Source organism: Crinia signifera, chromosome 4 (genome assembly GCF_055691185.1).
Source record: "Crinia signifera chromosome 4, ASM5569118v1, whole genome shotgun sequence".
Lineage (NCBI taxonomy): Eukaryota > Metazoa > Chordata > Amphibia > Anura > Myobatrachidae > Crinia > Crinia signifera.
In genome coordinates this window covers 286,683,615-286,709,254 of record NC_139220.1, presented here as the reverse complement: position 1 = coordinate 286,709,254, position 25,640 = coordinate 286,683,615, and the positions used below count along the sequence as shown (strand labels likewise).

General features: G+C 44.0%; 1 protein-coding gene across 2 annotated transcripts in view; it reads left to right on the top strand.

Moving 5' to 3' along the window:
• Positions 1-25,640, top strand: part of PLEKHA2 (pleckstrin homology domain containing A2) — a 107,519-nt gene that overhangs the window by 14,002 nt on the left and 67,877 nt on the right. The window contains exons 2-6 of one of the 2 annotated variants that reach the window (XM_083184895.1): positions 451-877; positions 3,609-3,769; positions 6,506-6,562; positions 16,748-16,796; positions 18,116-18,213. In XM_083184895.1, coding sequence (XP_083041021.1) covers positions 3,632-3,769; positions 6,506-6,562; positions 16,748-16,796; positions 18,116-18,213 — 342 coding nt within the window. In that variant the 5' untranslated portion in view covers positions 451-877; positions 3,609-3,631. Of the gene's footprint in view, positions 1-450; positions 905-3,608; positions 3,770-6,505; positions 6,563-16,747; positions 16,797-18,115; positions 18,214-25,640 lie in introns of both variants that reach the window. The other variant, XM_083184894.1, reaches the window with a different exon arrangement.

Here is a 25,640-nt window from a genome sequence, read left to right as displayed (position 1 = left end):
GCTTGGGCATCACCGAAACCATCTGGTTCTCCCCCATCAATGGCAAAAGTATTCAACATTGATCATAGACCATCGATGATTTTAAATCGTCGATGGTTGAAGGCCATCCCTATTTCTTACTATGACATAGCATAGTTGCCTCTTCTGGTCTCTACCTGACATTTCCAGTGGAGTGCCACAAATGTTGCCCATAAAATTGATTATAATAATACAAGGCGGATACAGGACTGATACAGAAGGATCTATGAGGCTTGGCTACTTTCCTGGGGGGGAAGATCAGTAGATAGAATCAGTAGATAGAATCCTATGTGCCCAAGTGCCCATTTTCCTTGACCTGTCCATAACACCGGTGCTCAGTGATCTTGACTAAGTAAGCAACATGTTGTAGTCATACAGTGCATGTGTTACTACGCTGCTGTGTTACCAGACAGTGTCTTTTTTCTATTTCAGCTTCCTGATTTACACAGCACATCATCATCACCCAGCCCACATTTGTGTTTCTTTTGTGTGTGTAGGGGTGTGAGTAAGGCGTGCCTGTCACACAGATTGTCAGCGCAGACTGAGTAGGAAGAAGACAAACACAGGAGGAGGAGAGAAGTGTTTCTGATGAGCCGGGGAATGATAGAGAAAAGACCCAGACAAACTTTGCAGGATCTAGGGCAATCATTCAAGAGGGGAGAATTTCCAGAGGCTGCAGCGACAGTGATACAGACACAGGCTGCCTACTGTATGTGGATAAGGAGAGCTACAAGGCAGTGTACCTGAAGACATTTGCACTTTAATTAATCATATGAATTGAAAAACATACATTAAAAAGAAACCGGGGGAAAAGCACATTGCTATCAAATGGGAGCTAGAGATTGGAGGACGAAGAAATGTAAGCATACCCACCATGCATGCTGAGGTAGGATTCATTGGGATTACTTTATAGGAATATGAGACAATGCTGGGTTATATCATTAGATGAAGCTAAGTAATTGTCTGAGAGAAAATGATAGAGTGAAAGTTCGATCCAATGTGTATTGATCTACTGATAGCATATTAGTAGGACAGGATCCCACCGTGTGGTGTTTACGGGGCCCATTTATCATTGGTTCGCATTGCAATATGTTATCCTTTTGGTTGAATGCTGCAGTTCCCCATGATACATTTTGGTGAATGTTTGCGACTAACCCTGAAAACGGGTACAAGCCACAAATATTGGGCCAGGTGCACTAAACTTCAAAAATGATAAAATGGAGAGTGATAAACAGCCAGCCAATCAGCTCCTACCTGACATTTTTCAAACACAGTCTGCGACATGACAGGTAGGAGCTGATTGGCTGGCTGTTTATCACTCTCCATTTTATCACTTTTAAAGCTTATTGCATCTGGTCCATTATATGATAAATGGGCCTTTATATGGTATATAATGTTTAGTGATCTACTGGCAGCATATTACTAGGACAGGATCCCACCGTGTGATGTTTATATGTTATATCATTTTTAGTGATTTACTGATCTACAGCATATTATCAGGACAGGATCTCACTGATATGGGATTACATGGCATAATACTGTATGTCCAGTGATCTAGAGACAGCGTACTATAAGGAGAGGATCTTACCGACATGATTTTATATTTTATATATTGTGCAGGGATCTAGTATCCTGTCCCCTGATGCAACTATTTACCATGTACAGTACTTGTCCTAAATTGTCTTGTACTGTAATTCGTTATTTGTTTTTTGCTCATCTGTATATTGTTAGGTGCTGCTGATCCCTTGTGGCACCATGTAAATAAACAATGATAATAATAATAGTGATAGCATATTACCAGGATAATCTGGGCATTGAATAGCAGGGGCGGGGCTACAAAGGTGCAATCACGAATCCATGCCGCCACACCGCCGACCCATGTTGAGGCCACACCCCCTATTATACTGACCTGATTGCTCCCTCCTGCATGGGGCAGCCAGAAGGTTGGTAAGCTTGGATTAAATGTTCTATATTGTGCAGGGATCTAGTGATAGCATATTATCACGGCAGGATCTCACCGACATGGGATTACTTATTATACAATGTACAGTGATCTACTGGCAGCATATTACTGGGACAGGATAACACATAGCTGGGTTTATATATGTCTACTGACTTCTGATTAGTAGGGCAGGATCTGGAATTACATATAAGAGACCGTCCAGCCTGCCCAGCACAGACATCCAATGACTGCTACACTACACTGCTAAATAAACTTGAAAGTGTGGGATTGGATTATAAAACAATTAAATGGATAAGAACCTGGTTGCAGGATAGGAAACAGACAGTTGTCGTAAATGGAGTGCATTCTATGGAGGGACATGTTACCAGTGGAGTACCCCAGGGATCTGTACTTGGACAAGTGCTTTTTAATATCTTTGTTAGTGACATTGCAAATGGTATTGAAGGGAAAGTATGCCTTTTTGCAGATGATACAAAGATATGCAACAGAGTAGACACACCAGGAGGAGTAAATCAAATGACTGATGATCTAAGTAAACTTGAGAATTGGTCAAGAGAATGGCAACTACAGTTTAATGCTAAAAAATGCAAAATTATGCACTTGGGACTCAAAAACCCAAAAGCGCAATATAGTATCAAGGGTACTATAATGGAAACTACTGAGGAGGAAAGAGATCTAGGAGTCACTATTTCAAGTGACTTAAAGGTAGGGAGGCAATGCAACAAAGCAATGAGGAATGCTAGTCAGATGCTTGGTTGCATAGGGAGAGGAATCAGTAGCAGAAAAAAAGATGTAATAATGCCACTTTATAGGTCATTGGTACGACCTCATCTGGAATACTGTGTCCAGTTCTGGAGGCCATATCTTCAGAAGGATATAAATACATTGGAGAGTGTACAAAGAAGGGCAACTAAAATCGTTCATGGCCTACATCACAAAACTTACCTGGATAGACTAAAAGATCTTAACATGTATAGTTTGGAGCAGAGAAGGGAAAGGGGGGACATGATAGAAATCTTCAAATATATCAAGGGTTTTAACATAGTACAGGTGGGAAATTTTCTTCAAAGGAAAACAAGTAATAAAACACGAGGACATGCACTGAAACTGGAGGGAGGTAGGTTCAGGGGAAATGTTAGAAAGAATTACTTCACAGAAAGGGTAGTGGATAAGTGGAATAGCCTCCCATCAGAGGTGGTAGAGGCTAAGACAGTAGAACAATTTAAACATGCTTGGGATAGGCATATGAATATCCTTACAAAGAAATAAGGATTAAAAAGGGTTGAGTTTACCTGAAGGGTAAAAAAGGGGCAGACTAGATGGGCCAAATGGTTCTTATCTGCCGTCAAATTCTATGTTACACTAATTAACCTGCGCTGCTTATCATTATATATTAACAGTTATCTATATAGCCCAAACATATTCCGCAGCGCTTAACATACCTGTCATGTTCTGTTTTGGAGCAGAACATGAAATCTTCTTGTCTGGCAGCGATCTCCCGACGTCGTATAACATATATCACATTATCCATAGCCTGGGTATCTTATGTGTTTTAATGAAACTGTTTGCATGAAATGTAAATGTGTAGTAGAATTTATCTCATGGAGCATGTTCCTTTTAATCGCAGGGTAATGTGTGGACTTGTTAGGAATGCCTTATGTGGATCGGCTGAACCGAACCTGTGGGTTTCTGGACATCGAGGATGCAGGGAGTGGGAGATTTCTCCGGAGATATTTCATTCTGGATACCCAGGCAAATTACCTGCTTTGGTACATGGATAATCCCCAGGTCAGTGGGGCAATCAACGTAGAAAACCATATTTGGTTTATATTTACTTTTTAATGACTTAAGAGTTGATGTATCATGCAGTGGAAATGGTGAAGTTGCCCATAGCAACCAATCAGATTTGAGGATGCATTTAACAAGTACATTTACACAAAATGATGGCTAGGTACTGATTGGTGCAGAGGTGACTTCCGGGCATGGAGATGAAATCGGACAAGACATTCAATGATAAGTCTGTGCAGTGAGCCCAGAGGTTCCTTCCTAGAAGCATCCAAGTGCATGTGCCAACAGTTTACAGTATGCACGTTAGGGCTGGCCTGGGGGAGTATCCAGTCAGCATGCCGACACCAGAATGTCAACACATCCTGAATCACCACAGTCAAAATGTCAACAGGAACATAGAGTTGACCTAAATATAAGGTGAACGAGAAAATGTTGAAATTCACAAATGTTGGCAAGGTTAAAATGAACATGTCAGCAGCTCATTTTTGTGATACCTTTAGGTAATGCTGTGTACACACGGGGGAGATATATTGCTCAGTTTCTCCTGTTCATCAGAGATGGTCGCTGATGAAAATGAAACTGCCCGGGGGAGCCCGGCAGTGGTAATCAGCTGGTCACAGCATGTTCCTGCGACCAGCGATCACCACAGGGGCAAAAACGGGAGCGCGCACCCGGCGATATATCGCCGGTGCACACTCCCATTGCGGGCAATATGTTTGCTCAGCGACCATATTTCCCGCGATTTTGGACAAAATCGCCCCCGTGTGTACGCACCTTAAGGGTTAGGCTTAAGCTGGGTACACACTATATGATTTTAATAAACAATATGCATGATAACGATATCATTAACAATATCAATTCGCAGCTTTGCGAGTCCACCAAACCCCGCCCAGAGAATGCCGTGCCCCCCCCCCATCACGGGGGATCCAAACGGACCTGAATAAGGTCCAATGTGTACGCACCCATTGTCTAATATAAGGAAAAAGCTACTTATAGTATAAAAAGTCGACAGTGTCTAGGTCAACCAAAATGACTGGCATGGACAAGGTTGACACAAGCAAAAGGTGGACACCAGCAAAAGGTCAGCAAGGGAATGAAAAGGTCAACATGAGTGTTTTGTCCTTCTGGTGTCAATTTGTAGATTTGAGTACATGATCCCCACATGAGTGTACCCTCACATGTCTCATCAAGCCTCGCTCTTCTACCGCTGCCCTTGGCACACTTTACCGTTCCCAATTGGAGTTTTCGTGGATGGTAAAGTATGAAAAAAGTAAAAAAAATAAGAAAAAAAAACCCTATGTCGACCTTTTCATGTATTGACCATTGCCATGTTGACCTTTTGGCCATGTCAACCATATGGTGTTAAAACTATTGCCTATCAACCTGTTGACTGGCGGCCTATTGACCAGATACCCAAATAAACTGTAGCACGATATTCTGGGGGCATGTTAAACACTGACGATATGGACAGGATATAGGGCGGTATTCAATGAGGCTGATTCGCCAGGTTTTTATGGCGATTTTGTGCTGTAAGGCGAATTTCTGACTAAAACGGTGAATCCCCCTATTCAATGACCAGATGGCAAATACATTTCAAGGTTTTTTTCGCCATGATTCACCGAGTAGCAATCGCTATCTTTTTATGGTGAAGTGGAAGGTGAACTTTTAAAATAAAGTGTTTTGTTTTTTACAATTGGTGTCAAAAAATCTGGAATTTTATTCTGAATAGGGGCATGCTATTTTTATTCATGTGCTGTAAGCACATGAATATATATTTAATTTAAAAAAAATATATATATACTGTATATTTTTTTTTTTACACAGACCAGCCAGCAGGGGGCCGGAGCCGAGACGCTCATTACATATTCATATATTCACTTCACCCGATCATTACATATGCATGATCGGGTGTAGTGAATATACCCGGTCCCCTGCTGGCACCCCCGGGGGGCAGCCTGTGCTGCCTGGCACCTGGGGAGCCCACCTCCTAAACAGGATTCGCTGCACGTCGCTACTATTCACATTGAATACTGCCCATAGTGTAACCATGTCCACATTTTGCCTGTTCAGCATGTTGACATTTTGACTATCGATTTTCAGAACCTGTCGTCATTCTGATGCCAACGCTTCATACTACAAGATTCTGGGGTGGGGGGGTGGGGGGATGTTTCTGTCCCCATTTTGTCGGTTGAAATCTTAATACAGATCTACATTATTACTTTTCTAAATCTGCAAGTTATTATTTTTTTTTTAAGATGACGACTTCTAGTTTGATGTCTGCTTACATACTGGCTGAAGCATCTGGCAGACAGGAGCAAGGCCTTATGCCTGTCTTTAGAAGTTTGGTTGTTAACAGCCAAACACAGATTGTTACTCAGGGGTAGATGTATGAAGCTGTGATAAGAGAGAAGTGAGCCAGATGAGAAGTGGCCAGTGGCAACCAATCAGCACTGAAGTAACATCTATAATTTGCATAATATAAAATTATACAGAGCAGCTGATTGGTTGCCATGGGTCACTTTTCCTCCCTTATCACTGCTTCATACATCTACCTCTCAGGCCTTACATTCTTTTAGAATCTCTGACATGCATAAAACACCTTGTTGTACAGACTTATCGGTAATATTCTCTGACTGAATAGATGATATAGCATCACTGGTCCATTCTGCGGAATAGTAAGGTTTATGTAAGTTCACATAACTCATGCAAATCCTATTTTTATATATGTATTTTCAGAATCTGCCCAATGGGACTGGAGCAGTCGGGTCTCTGAAACTGACATATATATCAAAAGTAAGTGAATATATTGACTGCCCTTGAAGTGATATTCTAAGAACAAGGGAAGGAGGCTGACACTATGGACCCACATATGCTATTTGGGCTGATTTCGCCGAATTCCAAGGGATCGGGCTGAGAAATCGGGTTAAAATTGGCCCAAATTGCATGTGTTTAGCATTGCATTAGATCCAGTCCGTGGTCCTGTAACAGGGTTTGGATCTGCCTATCTCCAACTTGAAGCATCTCACGGGAAACAGGGTTGCATGCGATATATCACATGGAGAAGGACCCAGGAAAAGCCCGGATGACTCAAAGGGGATCGGATGGCCATACACTGCTGCGATTTCTAGCAGTAGTGTATGGCCACCCTAACTGCACAGTATAGCACAGAGAAGTTACATACTGGAATAATAGAAGCACTTAAATAGCATCTGATCTACAAGAGTACTGACAGTCATTCAAAGCAAAGGCTCTAGCCCTGGGGATCTATTTCTGGTCCATTTATGCCAGGACAGTGTTTAGACAGAGGCACCAGCTTCTCTGCACTCGCTCCTGCTATCAACCTGTGTGATGTCAGCGATGCAGGGTGCGGGTGTAAAAAAAGCCGGGTGATTCTAAATATTGTCCCGGCATAAATGGACCACAAGCAGATCCCCGGTGAGTCCAACTCTGGCTCTAGCCCTTGAAAAGAACAGATTTAGGGCAATCATGTAATCTTCCTAGATCCAGCCCCAACTAACTGTTCAATGTTTCAGCACACACCGGGCCTTTGTCCAGAACTCCCAGTGGAAGCATAAGCAATTATTTTGCTTCTCATTCCTTAGGTTGACCTCATATAAGAGCCACTGTCCCAGCATTTTTTTAAATAATTTGATAATAAAAATGATTTCTTATAGCCATGATATGTAGTAATTAGAAATGATAGTTTGCCATGCGACACTGCCACCAATGATACATAAAACCCTAAGGGGTAAATTTGCTAAGATGGGAGTTCTATTGAAGATGGGATGTTGCCCATAGCAACCAATCTGAGTCTACTTCTTATATATTTCTTTAGCACCTTCTCGAAGATAATAGATATAATCTGATTGGTTGCCCATAGCAACATCCCATCTCCAATAGAACTCTCATTTTAGTAAATTTACTCCTTAGATGAAAAGGATGAATAAATGCACATAACAGTTAGTTATATGCATATTGAGTGACAGGTAGAGAGCGATTTGGGCGGGACCGGGGTGGTGGAGTTTGTGCCAATATGAACTTGCAACCATTTTGAGGGTGTCACAGCGTGTGGTCCATATGCATTTAAAATGGCGCCAGTGTCATACTTCTGACGGCCATGCCACACAGCCATAAGGTTACTCAGAAGAGCGATAATGTATTCATAGATCTGAGACATGCAGACATACAAAATGCTTCCATCTTGTAGCCAAAGACACAGAATATGTCATTGTCCCTCTTCCACAGTTATCGGATATTCTGTTATCAATGTCTTTGAGCTACAAGTGGATATTTTCAATTTCTACATAGACAAAAGTGTTTTGTATCCCTGTGTGACACATCAGAAAAGAAACGGCATGACTGACATGCTTTATGAGTGCGATGGTTTAGGCCGAGGGTCAGCTATAATGTTGCTCTCAGCAGGACGATGCTCCTGGGCTTTGCTTGTAAGGACATGGAGGTGTGACTAGAAGTCAGACAATATTACTTTTAGCACTAGTTTCATTTGGACACTTCTGTTGTGCTATGGAGTAGGGATGGCCATCGTTGCCATTGCCATCGATGGCAATTGTGCAACTGGCCATCGATAGTGCTAAACTATGCTATGGATGACCATCGATATTTTTACAAATCGATGGTCATCCATTGTGTTTGTTTGATTGGCCTGTGGGCCAATCAAAGCACGGGGGCGGGGCTTCGCAGGTGTTGGGGCGGAGCTATGCTCCATGTCCCGGCACTTAAAAAAACAAACAAAAAAAAACAAACATTGTTTTGCTGTTCCATCGATGGAGGGAAACCATCTGGTTCTCCCCCATCGATGGCTAAAGTATTCGACATCGGCCATGAACCATCGATGATTTCAAATCATCGATGGCCATCCCTACTATGGAGGTGCTCCCCCTCCCGTCTCAAACAGTTTTTTGGCATCCAGTCCAACAGCAATTGGATTAAGGGAGTTATTCAGACCTGATTGCTGGTCTGTGATTTTGCAGAGCTCTGCGATCATACAGCTGCCACCCAGACAGAGAGAAATCACGCCCCATGCCAGTCTGCGAATGGCTTGCGGAAAAATATCGCCAGCCAGCTGCAACTCCATACCCAACTCACTCACCATCTAATGATATTTCCAGTGTGTGCCGTCTGTGCGTTAGCCTGACCCTACTACAAGTGTGTGACAGAAACAGGCTGATCGAGGCTGGCACTGATGTCACATGACTTCCTTGAAATTGCTTGCACACTGATGCATTTTTCTTGACACTCCCAGAAAATGGTAAAAATGGTATGTTACCACCCCCAAAAGCCAGCATCCTGTCAGTTAAATTGCGTGGGGATTGAGATTAACCCCTTCACTGATAATCCTGAGAACATTCCGGGTTATGCTTTAATGCCCAGACTGGCAAGCCCGGAAAATTGTCGGGATTGCCAGTGATTAGCGATGGTTCCCTCCCCTCCGCCGCACCCCCGGCTCACCCCCCCCCCCCCCGGCTGTTACATTACAGCCTGCGGCGCCGGCTCATGACAAGCCGGATCGCAGCAGGTAGGGACGGGGAGCCGGGGTGCAGGGCCGGGCAGCGGCTGATTGATAGTTCAGCGGCGCTGCCTGGACCCAGGGATGCAGTGGTGTTTTTTTTTTTAAGGGAGCGCTCCCCATAAAAAACTCACCCAGTGGGTGGGGAGCACTCCCCCCCCAAAAAAAACACCACTGAAGGCGCTAATAAAATCCCTGTTTCTTTCACTGTTTTCCCTTGCGCATCCACTGCAATCCATGATTGATAATCTATTTGATAATCTGATAATCTATCACTATGGGAATTTGCACGAAAACTAACCTAAGGGGGGACTAAGGTGCTCCATTATTTATGACATTTCCTGTATTTTGTCAGCCAAGATGATGTGAGGAGACAAATTGCTAGGTAAATATGGCTGTGGGAAAATGTATTGTGGTCAGTGTGGCAGTGTGGGTATGCATTTAAGCATAAGTTTTGTTTTTATTATTTTTATAGGGCCGATGGAGTAAATGTGACTGAGGAGGGGTTGTTATTGTTTATGGAGGATCCGTGTTGGGTTATTGCTTTGGCGGTCATTCCGGGAGAGTAGACAACAATGGCCCAGACCACGCTGTCTCTAATGGTTGGACAAGCCATTTTTTCCCAAAAAATGTAACAGCTACATAATGTGGGCTAGGTGAAATGAGGGAGATTGCTAGACTAATGATGGAGAGAGGGAGATTGCTGTTATGTCAGGGAGTCTCCTGCAGAATGCAGGAGGGTAGGCAACTATGCCCTGATCATACTTGCCTATTCTTTGGTTAGTCCCCCATGCCCTAAAACAGTGGGTGGATCTCCCAAGTTTTTAATAAGTGGGCAGGGAGGTGAGACAATACTTGGAACTGTGGGTATGTAAGGAGGAGGCGGCATTAAAATGATAGGAATTACACCATTATAGCTCCACCCCCCTCCCCACGGACCTGCTAGACACAGCATTTTCCCATGGTGTCCACCCCTGAAATGATTACGTGCATGTTGTCTTGTGGCTTCTTCTGTTGTCTTGTGGCTTCTTCAAAGTTGGCAAACGTGAGCATACCTTCCCCACTGCCTGCTAGAATGCCATTCCGCTGTCCCACTCAGGAAGGAGGGACAGAACACTCAACGCGGGATTTTCCAGCCTAAATCCATAACGACCACTATATCTGTAGGTTGTGGAACTACGTATCTTTAATTCTTATAGTTTCCCAACAACTGGAGAGCCACAGGTTGTTCATGCTCTAATGAAGAGGCTACCCCAGACAGCTGTACAATGTGATTGATATTTCTGTGCTTGTTGGTATAATGAAAGTGTAAATGGAGATGTGATAACTCTACTAGTAAGCTGATGTGGGGGCCACAGCTAGTGAGGTCCATGTGCTGCAAAAGTCCAATCACTTGGCTGTCTGCATCAGCAGAAGGAATCATCTGAGTGGAGGAAAGAGGAAGTGTGCATGAGGAAGTGAGAGTGTACGAGCTAGCATCTCTGTATTGGGAAATAAGGCCAAGACATGCCTGTACTTGTATCACTCTTTTTTGTATTTGCTTTGGTTATCTGTCTTAATTCATGCAACATATTATACACATATCTATCTATATTAATTATGCAGAAATGTATCACTTGTACAATGTTATACTTGTGCTGGGACTCCCAATTAACCCCTCCCCCCCGCCAGGGGACACTACCGGCCCCGGGACATTCCTGCGGAAAGCGGGACAGTAGGAAATGTTCCATAGATCAATTTTTAAAGTGCACAGGTGCGACAGCCATTCTGGCTGCCATTTCTGACACTGCTGCAAAAATTCCGGAAAGGTAAAAAAACATGGGTGCAGTGTGTGACCCCCTGGACTCAGGGCCCCGTGTGTACTGCACATCTTGCACCCATTATAGAAATGTTTATGAGTCATGGGGTTCCAGGACTATGTAGCGCTAGCCTATGTACTCCTACAGACCTACAGTATAAACGGTCAAACAGAGGTCTGAGGAATACATTCAGTTGTCTGTGAACGGTGAGTAATTGTCTCTATCACAAAGCTTTATTTAGACAATGAAACAGTTGACAAGTATGTTTTACATCACTAAGAAGATTAAAACTATAGGTATAAAAGAAACTTGTCATATAGCTTTGGGGTAATGTGGATGTAATTATTACTGTTGTCTTAAATGAGAATTAATTTGACTGTCTTAAATGGCAATTTAATTTGACATTGGTAATTATTGTTGTGTGAGGCCTTAAATCTCCTGAGCTGGGCGTGAGATTAATGAGATGGGAATGGATGTGGATAATGTCAGATCTGTATTATTTTGGCAATTTAAGAGTTCAATCAGTTTCGCATAATTACTGGACTGAATCTTCCAGAAATGCTATTTGGAACAGGAAAATATGGGGCAAACTCAGTAAGTACCACAGTTCTCTGACAAATTGCAGATTGTGTTTTTTTATCGGTAAATTGCGCATGTGCCAGTGAAGACGGTGGGGCGGCAACGAGCAGGATGGACCATTGTGGGGTTGGCGATGCTGCATTTTTGAGGCGTGGTCTGGACAACACAGTTGTGTCAGGACCATTCTAGGGGGGAGGGGCGCGGTGCAGCTCCTGTGACCACAAACATGGCCTGCCTGAGCAGTCAGGGGGCAGCTGGTAATGTGCAAGCACTTCACTGTATATCGGAGCACTCGCACAATAACAATGTGTCCGCAAAATTTTGTGGGCATGCCGTGGGGCAGGACCTGGCGTGCAGGGAGGCCTTGCCCTATGTTGAGCGCCGTCCAACAGCCTGCCGCCGGTAGTCGTAATTTGGTAAACTTTGCAAAATGACAACTCCTATTCAGTTAGGCCCTACGTGTGACTGTCATAGTGTGAAACATCTCATTGACTTTAAGGGGCCTATATGTCAGGGCGTTGGCTCCTCAGATATTTGTTGAGGCCCCTGATTGCTAGTATGCAAAGATGCTGCAAACCTGCAAATGACTGCTCTGCCTAAATTTTCACAACTGGTTCCCAAACTGTGGGGGTTGTTCTGGTTTGCTTGGTCCCCCGTGCTTTCGCATGCACACTTTCATTACTGTGAATGTGCAATATTTTTTTATTTTTTATTTCGCAATAAGAAACGTTTGGCCTAGGGGTGGCATGATAAAATACTAATACTCTATGGTGCCGTGAATCAAAAAAGTTTGTGAACCCCCGGGACTAGACGGGATCCCATTAGAGATCTATAAGAAATACACAAAATCCCTGGCTCCCCTCCTCTTAGAAACTTTCGAGAACTCATTTGAGGATGGTGTCATCCCAGCAACAATGACAGAGGCCAAGATAGTGGTAATATTAAAACCCGGGAAAGATGCAAAAAAATTAGATTCGTACAGACCAATATCTTTGATTCCTTCCGAAGCTAAAATATTGGCCAAAATTCGGGCCAATAGGTTAAATCGGTACATTCAAACATTGATACATGACGACCAATCGGGTTTTATGCCCGGGAAGGAAACTTCTATAAATATACGACGGTTATATACCTACCTACAGACAGTCAGGAAAGACGATAAAAAACCGGTTGTGGTCTCAATAGATGCAATCAAAGCCTTTGATACAATAGAGTGGCCATATCTGTGGGTGGTACTACGATCATTCGGGCTTGGCCCGAATTTTATCAAATGGGTTCAACTCTTATATACCTCACCGAGTGCCCATGTCACCATTAATGGTCGACCTCCCCGACATTCACCCTCGCCAGGGGAACGAGACAGGGGTGTCCGCTCTCCCCCGTCCTGTTCGCCCTGGCGATCGAACCATTAGCTTGCCAATTAAGGCAATATACTGAGATCACCAATGTTTCATCTGGGGAACGAAGAGAGGGAATCTCACTATGGCCCTTATATGCGGACGATCTTTTATTATATATGTCAGATTATACCAAATCCCTTTTGGAGACTCTGGAGGTAATCGAGAAATTTGGTGACCTCTCTGGGTTCCGAATTATCCGGACTAAGTCCATCATCTTTCCAGTAGGTTCCCCCTCGAACTACCTACCATATCCTCCCCTTCTATTGCAATGGGTTACGACTTTCAAGTATCTAGGTATCACAGTATCCTGGGATTCTAGAGACTTTGTAAAACATAACATCGAACCCTTGTTTGAATAGGTGAGGAAAAAAATTAAATCTTGGAAAAAACTTCCGTTGATAGTAGCCGGAATAAACCTAGTAAAGATGGTGGTCCTCCCTAAATTCTTATATGTATTACATCAAGCACCGATATATCTTGCCAAATCTATATTTAGAAAATTAAACAGTATTCTGGCTTCGTTTGTCTGGAACGACACAAACTGATTAATCTGATGAGAGAGAGGGATGATGGGGGACTAGGCCTGCCTGATTTCAGGCGATATTATATAGCCGCCCAGCTAGCACAATTAAGATCATGGTTTACCCAGGAAGAGCATAGCTGGGAATCAGTAAACACCTTAATAACCTTTTCTACCCCCGGGGCTAATCCAATGCAAAGAATTATACAGGAAAAAAAATTCCATGCTGACCCCCCCTTAATAGTTCAAGCAATTAAAATTTGGCAGGAAGCGAATCAAATACTAAAGACTGACTTTATAGATAGCGACTATCTTTTGGCAGACTATTTTACAAATAATGAATCGGAATCCTTGCAGATCAAAGAGGTATGGTATTCCCATGCAGTGACTAAATTTAGCCAAATTTATAACGCCGAAGGGCTTAAATCATTTTTACAACTAAAACAGGAATTTAACGTGCCCCAAACCTATTTTTTTCGCTATCTTCAGCTGAGAAGTGCGCTACAGGGAAAAATAGTAAATAAAATCCCCTTATTCAGGGAATCCCCGATAAAATTGATATTAAAATCGACATAACGATGGACTAGAGGGGTTAAAAGCGAAATGGGAAATAGATGTGGGGAGGTTGAACGACGAAGAATGGAACAGGGACAAAAGAGCAGTAACCATAGCCACGAACTCGCTAAGTACTCAATTGACACAATTATATATCTTGCACAGATCATACTTATCAGCCACAATACTATGCAAATTTTCCGGCAGGCCTTCGGCAAAATGTCCTAAATGTGATCTTCTCCCGGGTACTTTTATTCATCTAATCTGGGAGTGCCACTTAGTAAAGGAATACTGGGAGTGAGTTAAACTCACCATAGTAAAAACAGGGATCTCTAATGAGCTCTTAACCCCCAAATGCTGTCTATTAGGCAGAGTTAGTGAGGAAGTTCCGAACAATGAAAGAATATACATAACTAATCTCTGCTCATTGGCGAAATTAATCGTGGGAAGAACCTGGATGTCCAGGGAACCCCCGGATTATAATAGTTGGAAGTCACTTGTTGCCTATACCATTAAGCAAGAAAGATATCTATACGCTAGCCGTCACATGTTAAGTAAATTTAACCAGATATGGCAATACTGGATTACTGCAATACTGATTGATTGATAAGAGCACTAATAAGCACTTTTTTGCTAGATACACTGAAAGATCACTGAAATATGATAAAATAGGTAGGAGATACTTCCCTATCTCTTTTCTTATCTCTTTATCCTTTTTTTTTTTTTTTGTCTCCCTCTTTTTTACTTATTTTTTTTTTCACCTTTCTATTTTTTCTGCTCTCCGCACTAATACTCTGCTAGAGTAGACTTATACCACACTAATCCACCTAATGTGTTTCACGAAATGATGGGCAGAATTGAAGCCCGCTGTGAATTATGTATACACAAAGCACGGTAAATAATTCTCTCATGTTTAGATAAACCACTTGTAAAATATGTATTTGCACTTCGTTAGTGAATATCTTCTTGTATGATATGATGGCCAATAACAAGGTGATAACTGGTAAAGAGTCGTGAGCATCTTGTGCAGACTAGGTAAAACGCCCCCCCCCCCCCCCCCCCCCCAAAAAAAAAACTGCGGAATGCAAGAAACGATGATATATTAGCAATTAAGCAATTAGCGGACGCAGTGACTCCAGAGCAGCATGAAATATTCAATGAATGACCCTATCTTTGTAATTTTGATTAATGTATGATATGTATGTTATGTATGTGTTGACTGTCTTTTAAATATGAAAAAGAATAAAGATGTGAAAGAAAAAAGTTTGTGAACCACTGGCCTGGTGGTTTGTGTAGTGCTTGTGAAACCACACCAAACAACCAATCGGATTCCTCTCAACACCTCCTGCATGCACAGACAGACTCCTGGGGCTGAAACTCGGAAGTCCTGACATCACAAAGGACAGCTCTTGTTGAGACAGCTGTCCTTTGCTATACTAAATGCATATATGTACATACTTTATGCGATTAGTATATAGATGAGGTAAGTGGTGGGATGTACACATATCACATGTGATGCTTAGTATATCCTTCTCCTAAACTGAGACATTTGTGAAGCATGGAAAATTCAGATCGTCTTTTTATATTACAAATAGGCCCCATTAATTATCATTACTTATGACTGCATATTGAAGCAATCCGTAATGATTTGCTGGGACAGTGCCTCTAGCTCCACAACAGAAGAACCTGACATTTCCTTGTGATTAATAGATAAAAGTTGTTGATAAATAGGCCCAGGTCACACTTGAGTTCATGCAGTGGATGAGTTAGGCATGTATTACATACCTCCCAACAGTCCCGATTTTATCGGGACAGTCCCGATTGTCAGGGCCTGTCCCGCTGTCCTACCCGCGGGCGGCAGTGTCCCGCGGTGTGGGGGGGCTGTTGGGAGTCCCCCCCTGTCAGCTGCTAAGCAGCGGGGAATAAACGCTGTGCGCATGCGCACAGCATCTATTCCCGCAGCCAGATGGCTGGGGGCATGGCTAGAGGCTCACAGAGCCTCTGGGTCATGCCCCCATAGCGGCAAAATGGGGGCGTGACCTCGCGGAAGAGCCGCGAGTTTAGGCCACGCCCCCAAATTAGGCCACACCCCCCGGAAATTTCAACGCGCCTCCGGCGCGCAGCAGCAGTGTCCTGACTGCTGGGCTGCAAATGTTGGAAGGTATGGTATTATTTGCCTGTATACATGTAGTCATTCACATGCAATGCCTCCAGGTTTGCCTACTTTTAAAGTCTCCTCTCTGGGAAAAGCCCGGGGAGGAGACTGTCAGCAGCACTTCGGGGTGCAGGGCCTGATGTATACGTCATCATGCACCGCCCCCCAGTACGGCAAATCCTGCAATTTGCGGGTCTTTGGGAGGGGCTAAATTACACAATTTGCATCTCCATTTCCAGACGGTAGGCAACCCTGATTTACTGTATGCCTCATACAGGTTATGGCTGAGTCAGCGTGGAAATAAATCGGCTAACATACAGATTGTCTTTTCACATCGTCTTGCACAGTAACATACAGTATATTAGTGTAATAACTAGTTTTATTGCAGGGTGAAAGGTCCTGCTCCCTCACCGGCACAGTAATAACTGTCTATTTCCTGTCAGGTTGGCACAGCTGCTGTGAAACAAAAAGCAAAGCTGACATGTTGCTTCGGTAAGTAACTAATCTACGTCCGCTAAAAGCATCATTATTAACTTTATGGCTGGGATGTAATGGAAGTCGATTGGGTCTGATTTTGTGAACTATCCGCTTTTTCCACAATAGTTGGACATTTTGTTGGCCAATGTAATAGTGTTCATTAAAAGTCGGATGCTTTAGCTCCGAACAAGAGCTGCTGCTAAAAGGTTGGATCCAGGTGTTTTACACACGTTAACCCTTTAAGTGGCAACGTTACTGTGAGCCATCTTCGAAATATCCGCTAAAAATTCCAGCATTGCTCACAGCGACTGTTCTTTTAGTATAAATAAATACCGACCCATTCCGGGGACAGTGGCAGGTGGGGAGATTGACTGGGGCGGTACACCTGTCAAACCGTAACGCAGGTGTCCTAAGGCGAGCTGAGGGAGGACAGAAACCCCCTGTGGAGTGGGACATCCAAGTCAATAAATTGAAGTAAAGTTAAATTTTGCACCCAAAAAATGACCTGCTGTGACCGGCACTGGCATTTTTAGCGGATATTTTCAGGATCTCTCTCAGCAACTTTGGCACTCAGGTGTGAAAATTGTCAAGCAAACCTTTTTATTAACACTATTTTGACGAATTCCCTTGGCATTCAAAGGGTTAAACATACAAATCCACCGATGTAATTTGAGGCGAGTTATAATGTCAGAAACAAAATAGCTCTATAAATTCAGACATCATTTTGTATGTATGTAATTGCGTCTGTGTCAGCAAAAAAGTGATGCTAAAATGTTTCCCAGCCAAACAAATACAGATTTTGGGAGAGTTTTTCCATTTTTTTAGCGGCAATCAATTACTTGGCAAAATCAACCTAGTTTTGTAGTGTGAATGATTTAAAAAAAATGGGATTGGGTGTGAAACAGGATGTGGCATTGCGGGGGAAGTCCCTGATTGCCTCACTCCTGGGGCGGACTGGCTGCCCCTGGAAACTCTCCAGCATTGCTGTCTCCTTGTCAGTGACCGAAGCCGAGTGCTGCAGGTTATTGTCACACTGCAGCACCCAACTCCTGTCACTGTGGAGGAGCTGGCATTTTAGAAGGGTGACGGACAGGAATATCCCATACCAATGCCAATGTATATATATATGCCTTTCCCATTTATAACTCTTCTTATGACACCACAGAACCTCTCCTTATATATCTATATACCTATCCCCTATAACTCTTCTTATTGCTCCATTGATATCTACATACAACTGTTGCGGATAGTCCATATAACATCTACCTATTGTTTCCCTCCTTCTGACCTTATACATTATACAACATGTGTGACTATTTTTATGTTCCTACCAGTTATCAATGCCTTATCTCAGCGGTACTTTCTTCAGGCCAGTGACCAGAAGGATCTTCAGGGATGGGTGGATGCCTTAAATGCTGCAAGTAAAATTACGGTAAGTGTCTCCTGTGACCTCCCCAATTCACATTACCTTCTGCTTTACCGAATGCGCAGTCAGGATGTGCTAGGTTTACTGCTTGTAGTGTTTATGATACCCCATGATGCAATGGTTCCACATTGCACAGCACGCCACAGCCCATCACACAGGAATGCTTCAGTTCTTGCTGAGGGGTCTGTATTGTGTACTACAGTGTAAATGGGTATAGTGAGCACAGGAATCTATTATTTTTAGGTTACCGTGTACTGAACAAACTGTAAACATCCTGTCGCCATGTATAGCAAAGAAGAGGAAGTAAATAAGGCACCTGGACAAACCAGGCTGCAATGTAAGGGGCCCACATACATTTTTTTTTTTTACGTGCAGGGTAAATGCTGGCTGTTTTTGCTTGTAGCCCAAAAATTCTGGGAAACTTTATATTTACACTATAATTTAGATTGAGTTTGGGCACATCCCTCTCACGACTAAATCTATATTTTATATCTGCCCACAAGCCCTGCAGTCCAACATGGTATTCCCAGGTGCAGTTACTGTACTTGCTCCCATTTGGTTTACTCTAATAGCCATTGATGTGGTTGCCATTGATGTTGATACTGCTGGTGGCCATTGATGGTAGTCAACTATGCAGTGAATGTCCATTGATTATTTGGTTACCTGTCCTGTGGGCCAATCAGAACCTTGGGTGGGGCTTCATGTGCATCGGAGGTTGGAGATATGCTTCATGTCCCAACACCTTGAGGGAAAAAAACAACAACATGGTAGATAGAGGAAAACCATCCGGTTCTCCCTCAATGTTGGCAAGTATTCTACATCGGCCATAAGCCATCAATGATTATGAATCTTCGATGATTGCTTGCCATTCCTACTTTACTCTTACATCAGAATCAGTCCTTGTATTATTAATCTACTTTCCAAGCAGCGTAGGCTCGGACGGGGGTCTGATTTGTAAAACCAGTTTAATGTTCATGAGATTTTTGTTTCTTATAGAAAATTTGTTATTGCAACATTTATTGATAATGATCATTTTGGGTGTTGTGTGCTCAGACTGGTCCAATGGAATTTGGCCGCTGGTGTCAGTGTAACTGCATCTTCTAATTAAGTCCTTGATCCCTCATGCCCCTGTCAGGCCCACTGACGCCACCCCTTCCCCCCCCCCCCCCCCCCCCCCCCCAAGGTCACTGCTCGGAAACACCTATCTGAATTGCATGAATGTGTATGTATGTGTGTGTGTGCACGAGTGTGCAGAAAACATTGTGTGTGTGACCCTTTGAAAGCAGTAGCTGAAAGAACTACATCTCCAAGGAGCCACCGGCACCCAACAGGCTTCACACCACCCAGCAGCAACCTCCTCTGTTTAAAAATAAGATGGAGACTACTGGTGGTGTAAGTTTTTTTCAGTCGTGGTGCGTGCCCTTCTGAGCTGAAACCCCAGCAACCATTTACATTGAACTGGGTATAGGAAACACACTTAGCTGCAGTAAACCGCACAAGGTTGTTTTTTTTTTTACTTCACTAAACTTCGCGCCTGGTTTAGTATTGTTGGAGCAACCGAGTTTGAAAAACACAGATCTAGCTTAATATCAGTCAGGTAAAGCATAATACAGTGAGGAACAGACTCAGCAGGAACATCACAAAGGGAATCACTAAGATGAGTTATTTGCTGAGGGGGGACAGGCTGACATAATAATAGTGGAGGAGGGGGCGGTAGGCGGAAGGGCACACAGTTAGCACAATTATTAATTTATGCTGTATTCACTTACAGTGCCTTCAGCAGTGACAGCTCAGCCTTCTGAATGCACTGCCTGTCAGCAAACATGTAAAGACTCACACATATGGCTTGGCGAATGGACAGGGCTGGCTTACCTGTGATATCACGTGTGCACTTCTTTCATAAGGACGTCTTTAGGGATCATTGATTATGCAGTAAGCAGCTAAAGCTGTGTACACACGGTGCAATATATTTCTCAGTGTCTCCTTTTCATCAGGGATCAGAGATGGTCGCTGATGAACAGGAGACTCTGCCGGGGGAGCTGCAGAGGTAAACAGACCAGTGACTATTAGGGGGCTGAACACAGGAGTGCGCACCCGGCGATTTATTGCTGCAGCACAAACAAACCACTGGCAATGATTTAAATCCCAATTTCCACCAAATTTCTCAGTGCTAATGGGGGAGATTTATTAAATCTTAAAGAGAGATAAAGCAGAAAGAGATAAACCATATGCCCCAACTTCTAAACCATGAAAATCGTAACCCTGCGTGTCTTCGGCGTGCATCTGAAATTTGAGGGTGTGACCTAGAGACAAGGGGCACGGCCTATGCTTGAGCCACTGTTACAAGGCCGCTCCCATTTTCGCTGCTGCACCAATGGTAGTTCCACCTCTAGTTGGGAGGTATGGATAAACTACCGACCAATCAGCTGCTGTTACTTTTCAAACACAGAATGGAGTTACAGCAGCTGATTGGTCAGTGCTTTCTCTCCACTTTATCTCTCTCCAAGCTTTGATAAATCTCCCCAAATGTCACATGGTGAGTTATCCCCTTCCTGTAACAGGCGACCACTCTAGTGATGCAGCTGCACTTGTGTTAGAATGCTATGTATAAGAGCAGCGCTTTGTATAATCTATGCTGGCCTGAGTACCTGGGCAGAGAGGATGAGATCAGCCCATGAAACTCCTATCTCAGCAGTTTTGCATAAGGTACAGCAGGGCATGTAAAGTTCAGCCACAGGATGAGAGGAGGTCTAGCCATGAGACTGAGGGAACTATTACTATAGAGGGCTGATTGTTGTATAACCATATGTTAAGACTAAAAGTGAGTTTCACGAGGGATTATGGGCTGACTGATGATCCTTTATTCTAAACGCACATGGCATAACAGACATTGGTTTATGTGGATTATCAGAATCCCATTGTCCAGACAATATCCTGTTCCGAGTGAATGCGCAGGTGTATTGTATACTACTGCAAGGTGTTTGGGAGCGGCACTGACTTCCGCGGCTTATCTGGGTGGTGGATTCAGCTGATGGTGACTACAAGTATGTGCATGTGGGCTGTGTAGTTACTCACAATGTGTCTATTTTATAATCCATAAATCTTTCATGCACCTTATATGTAATCACTGGCAGCATCGTAACATAAGGGAATAAGATGTCACTTTGGTAAATCCCAAACACTGTAAAAAGCAGACATGGGGAAATAATAAGGTGATTTAGGAAACCTTCTGAAAAGGATCATTTGTAGAAGTTGCCGATAGCAAGAAATCACCTTTTACCTGTCACTAATACCCCTTTTACACCAAGACATAACCCAGGTTGGACCCAGGTCAGCGTTGGTGTAAAAGGGGCCAACCCAGGTCCAGTAACACTGGTCTCCTACCCAGGTCCTGACCAGGGTTGAACATTGGTTGGACCTGAGTCGTGGGCGGTGTAAATGGTTCCAACCCAGGTTGGAACATTCGGGTGTTGCTGAATGGATACCAGAAGTGCTGGACGCCTTTCCGCAGTGCGCTGCAGTGGCAAAATACAGCAGCCAGGAAGGATACGGGCAGTGCACACAGAAATCATAATTGGATAATTGGATGCAGTATCGTTATATTATATTTTTTTTTGGGGGGGGGGGGGCTGGGGGAGCACATGGGAGATTTGGTCTGCTGCTGCAGGGGAAGGGGCTGGGAAGAGCACATGGGTGATGCTGCACTTTTATACTGCTGTGTGTGCTTGAGCACTGGATAAAACTTTTTGAAAAATATTTGACAAAATAAACAAACCAACATTTTTCAAAGCTAACTTGTCATGTCTTTAAATTTTTATTTTAAATCATTGAGGGAAGGTTGGCTGGCAGTTTATCAGTCCTAAAATGGGCATTTTTAATGTCCTCCATAGGGAAAAGCAGGGCTGACCCAGGTTCAGTGTAAACGGCGCAGACCTGGGTCACAGTGCTGTGTAAATGGGGTATGAAGCTGGGTCCAACCCAGTCCAGGGTCTGAACAGGGATTTTGGTGTAAAAGGGGTATTATTAAGTACAGTCTGTACATTTAATATGACGATGATTGGTTGCTATGGGAGACTTATCCCCCCCCCCCCCCTGTCTTTCTTACAAAGATTGATACATCTCACATTTAGGGCCCAATACATTTACTCATTTATGCACGGCCAATAGTAAGTGTGGCTATAGACCGCACTAACGGTAGCTCCAGATTGGGCTGCCACTGACATTGCCCATGTTTTTATACTGTTGCAAGGGCCCCCTTTCTTCTCCTCCAATCATGTGACTGCTGCCAGTTCTCTGTAAAACCAACCACCTGGACTGAGGGGCAGATGTATGAAGCAGTGATAAGGGAGGAGAAGTGAGCCATAGGAGAAGTGGCCCATGGCAACCAATCAGCTGCTCTGTATAATCTTATAGTATGCAAATTATAGATGTTACTTCAGTGCTGATTGGTTGCCATGGGCCACTTATCACTGCTTCATAAATCTACTCCTGAATAAAGAAGTTTACTAAAATTTGATGCATAATGTTCCTAATATAGTACCAACATATTCCAAGGTGATGTATAATCAGATAATTGATATTCATGCACACAAGGCCCTGACCTAGAAATTATAGCAGTTTTATTCCCTAACCGTGCATAGACAAAATACCACACCAGGGCCTGTTTAATCAGAAGCCAATTAGATACTGTAGATTACCTTCAATATGCCGAGAGGCTGAGATAAACCATGAACAGGACAGATGATAGAATTTCATGATTTGTATTGGCCATATTTGTAATGCTCTTCAACCATGTTTGCCTGTTAATGAATGGACAAACAGTATGTAGGCACACAATGTACAGGTGTCTGTTGTTGTTAGTAAGGAGATGGGCTGTAGTGCTCCAGTGAGCAGCACTTCCTCTAAGTGCGCCCGTAGCGCTATGCACCCGTTACTGTACACCGCACCAGCTGTTGTTTGTTTCCTCTGTTCACACTCTGCTTCAATTAACATGAAAAATAGTAGTCAAAATACAATGGTAACAAGCCATTCCCTAACACACATTGTTACTACATACAGTATATCCGCCGATACCATGACTATATTTCCTATTCTACATATTAATAACTAGGTGATTCATTGCGCCCTACGGGCGCTCTTCACACCGTCGTAAGGGGCTGCGCCCCCTTAATTTGTGAACATTTGTATATGAGAAAGATGGTTAGAATTGTATGAAAGATGCCTGTATTGCAACTTGAGTTATAGGTGAAATGTGTTAAATAGAGAGCATATGATGTGGAAGAGGGTGTGTATTGTTTTGTTTAATTAAAAAGCGGTTACAGAGTAAGATGTACATTGATAGTGTGGATGGTACAGTGACATTTGTGGGTGTGGGGGTGTGTGTGCATGTTGTTTAGGTGTGTGTGTGCAATAGTATAGTAGGGTGTTTCTGAGTCAGCGGCTCCCCACTGGCGGAGGTCACGACACAGGAAAACAGGAGGCTGGGTAGTGATAGGGGTGTGTGGGCATAAGGGGGACTAAAGAGGAGGGTGGGAGATACTGTGTAGCTTCTGCCAGTGGGTGAGGGTCCAGGGTGGCAGTACAGGAGTACAGGATGGTGGCCCTTAGTCAGTGTCTCCTCCTACTGGGTGGGAGTTCGGGTGCATGAGAGCAGGAGGCTGGGCTATGAGGCATGATAGGGGCATGTGGGCAAAACAGCATCAGCGACTCCCCAGTGGTGAAAGTTACGGTTCAGGAGAGCAGGAAGCTGGGTAGTGATAGGGGTGTGTGAGTATACGGGGGACTAAAGAGGGGCTTAGGGGTGCCGTGAATTGCGGGAGGGGCGCGGGGGGTGCCGTGAATCAAGGGAGGGGGGGTGCAGGTGTCGGCGAATTGCGGGAGAGGGCGGGGGTCCACAAAGCGTGGGAGGGGGCGTGAATTGCGCGAGGGGGGGTTGCGAATCGCGGGAGGGGGGTGTGCGCGGGGCACGATGAATCACCTAGTTGGTTATATATTCTTGTAGAAGGATGGTAGGATGTTGCTGTCATTCAGAATGCATTTACATAAACAGTAATAGTAGCAGTAAAAGGTCTGACTTAAAACACCTACAGTAAAACAGAACAGGTGTTATATATTATACAAAGAAGTGGTTGATGATGTGTAGGTTGACGTGCACATAGTTCATAGTTGTCACTGGAAAAAAATTGCTACAAGAAAAAATCAACACAGAAAGTTCAACACATGTAAATGTTGACATAAGTGTGGCACTTCATCTGTGTCCATGTCGACACATGAGAATGAATATGAAAACATTCCAAAAAAGAAAAATAAATCTTCAAAAACTCATGTCAACCTTTTTCATTGTCGACCATAGCCGTGCCAGTGTTTTGCATGTGTTTTGGGGTTGCCGTGAATCGCGGGGGTGGGGGGGGGAGGGAGGAGGTGAGGGGTGTCCGCGAATCACGGGAGGAGGGGTCGTGGGTGGATCCCGCGAATTGCAGGGGGTGTGGGTCGCGGGGGCGGGGGGTTGCCGCAATGACAGGAGGGGGGGTCAGGGGTGGGGAATCGCGCTAGGGGGGGTCGTTGGGGGCACCGTGAACCTCGGGAGGGGGGGCCCGGGGGGTTGGCGCGAATCGTGGGAGGCGGGGTCGCGGGGTGCCGCGAATCGCAGGAGGGGGGGTGTCACGGGGTGGGGCCGCGAATCGTGGGAGTCACCGGGGGTGCCGCGAATTGGGGGGGGGTGCTGCAAATCGCGGGAGGGGGGTCGCGGGGGGTGCCGCGAATCGCCACAAGAAAAAATCAACACAGAAAGGTCAACACATGTAAATGTTGACATAAGTGAGGCACTTCATTGGTGTCCATGTCGACACATGAGAATGAATATGAAAACATTGAAAAAGTGAAAAATAAATCTTGTCAACCTTTTTCATTGTCGACCATAGCCATGTCAGTGTTTTGCATGTGCCATTTTATCGTGGGGATGACGTGAATGGGGGGGGGGGGGGGGGGAGGGAGGGAGGGAGGGAGGTGCATACCTCCCAACATGACCCTCTCCAGGAGGGACACATTGCTCTGTTGCTGGACTTTCTTTTTAATTTATGGATTACCATCACCTGTGCTTAAACACCTTTCTTATCAATTACCCTGTTTAAAACAGGTGATGACAATCATAAATTAAGATGGAAGTCCACAACCCAGCGTTACAGCTCCAGACACACTTTGAGTGACAGATGTAGCCAAATATATAAGAGATTGTTTTTGTAATGTGTTTATATTTCAAGATTCCTTGTGGTGGGTAGGTTGTTAGGATTTATTGACCCCATTCAGAAATAACTTTACACACATTTGCGGTCGTGCACAGTCGGAGGCAAAATTGTATTGAAGTGCATGTGTTCAGTCCTGGTGTACAACACCAACATGTATGTGGCACGTTTACCTTAGAACTGCATAGACAT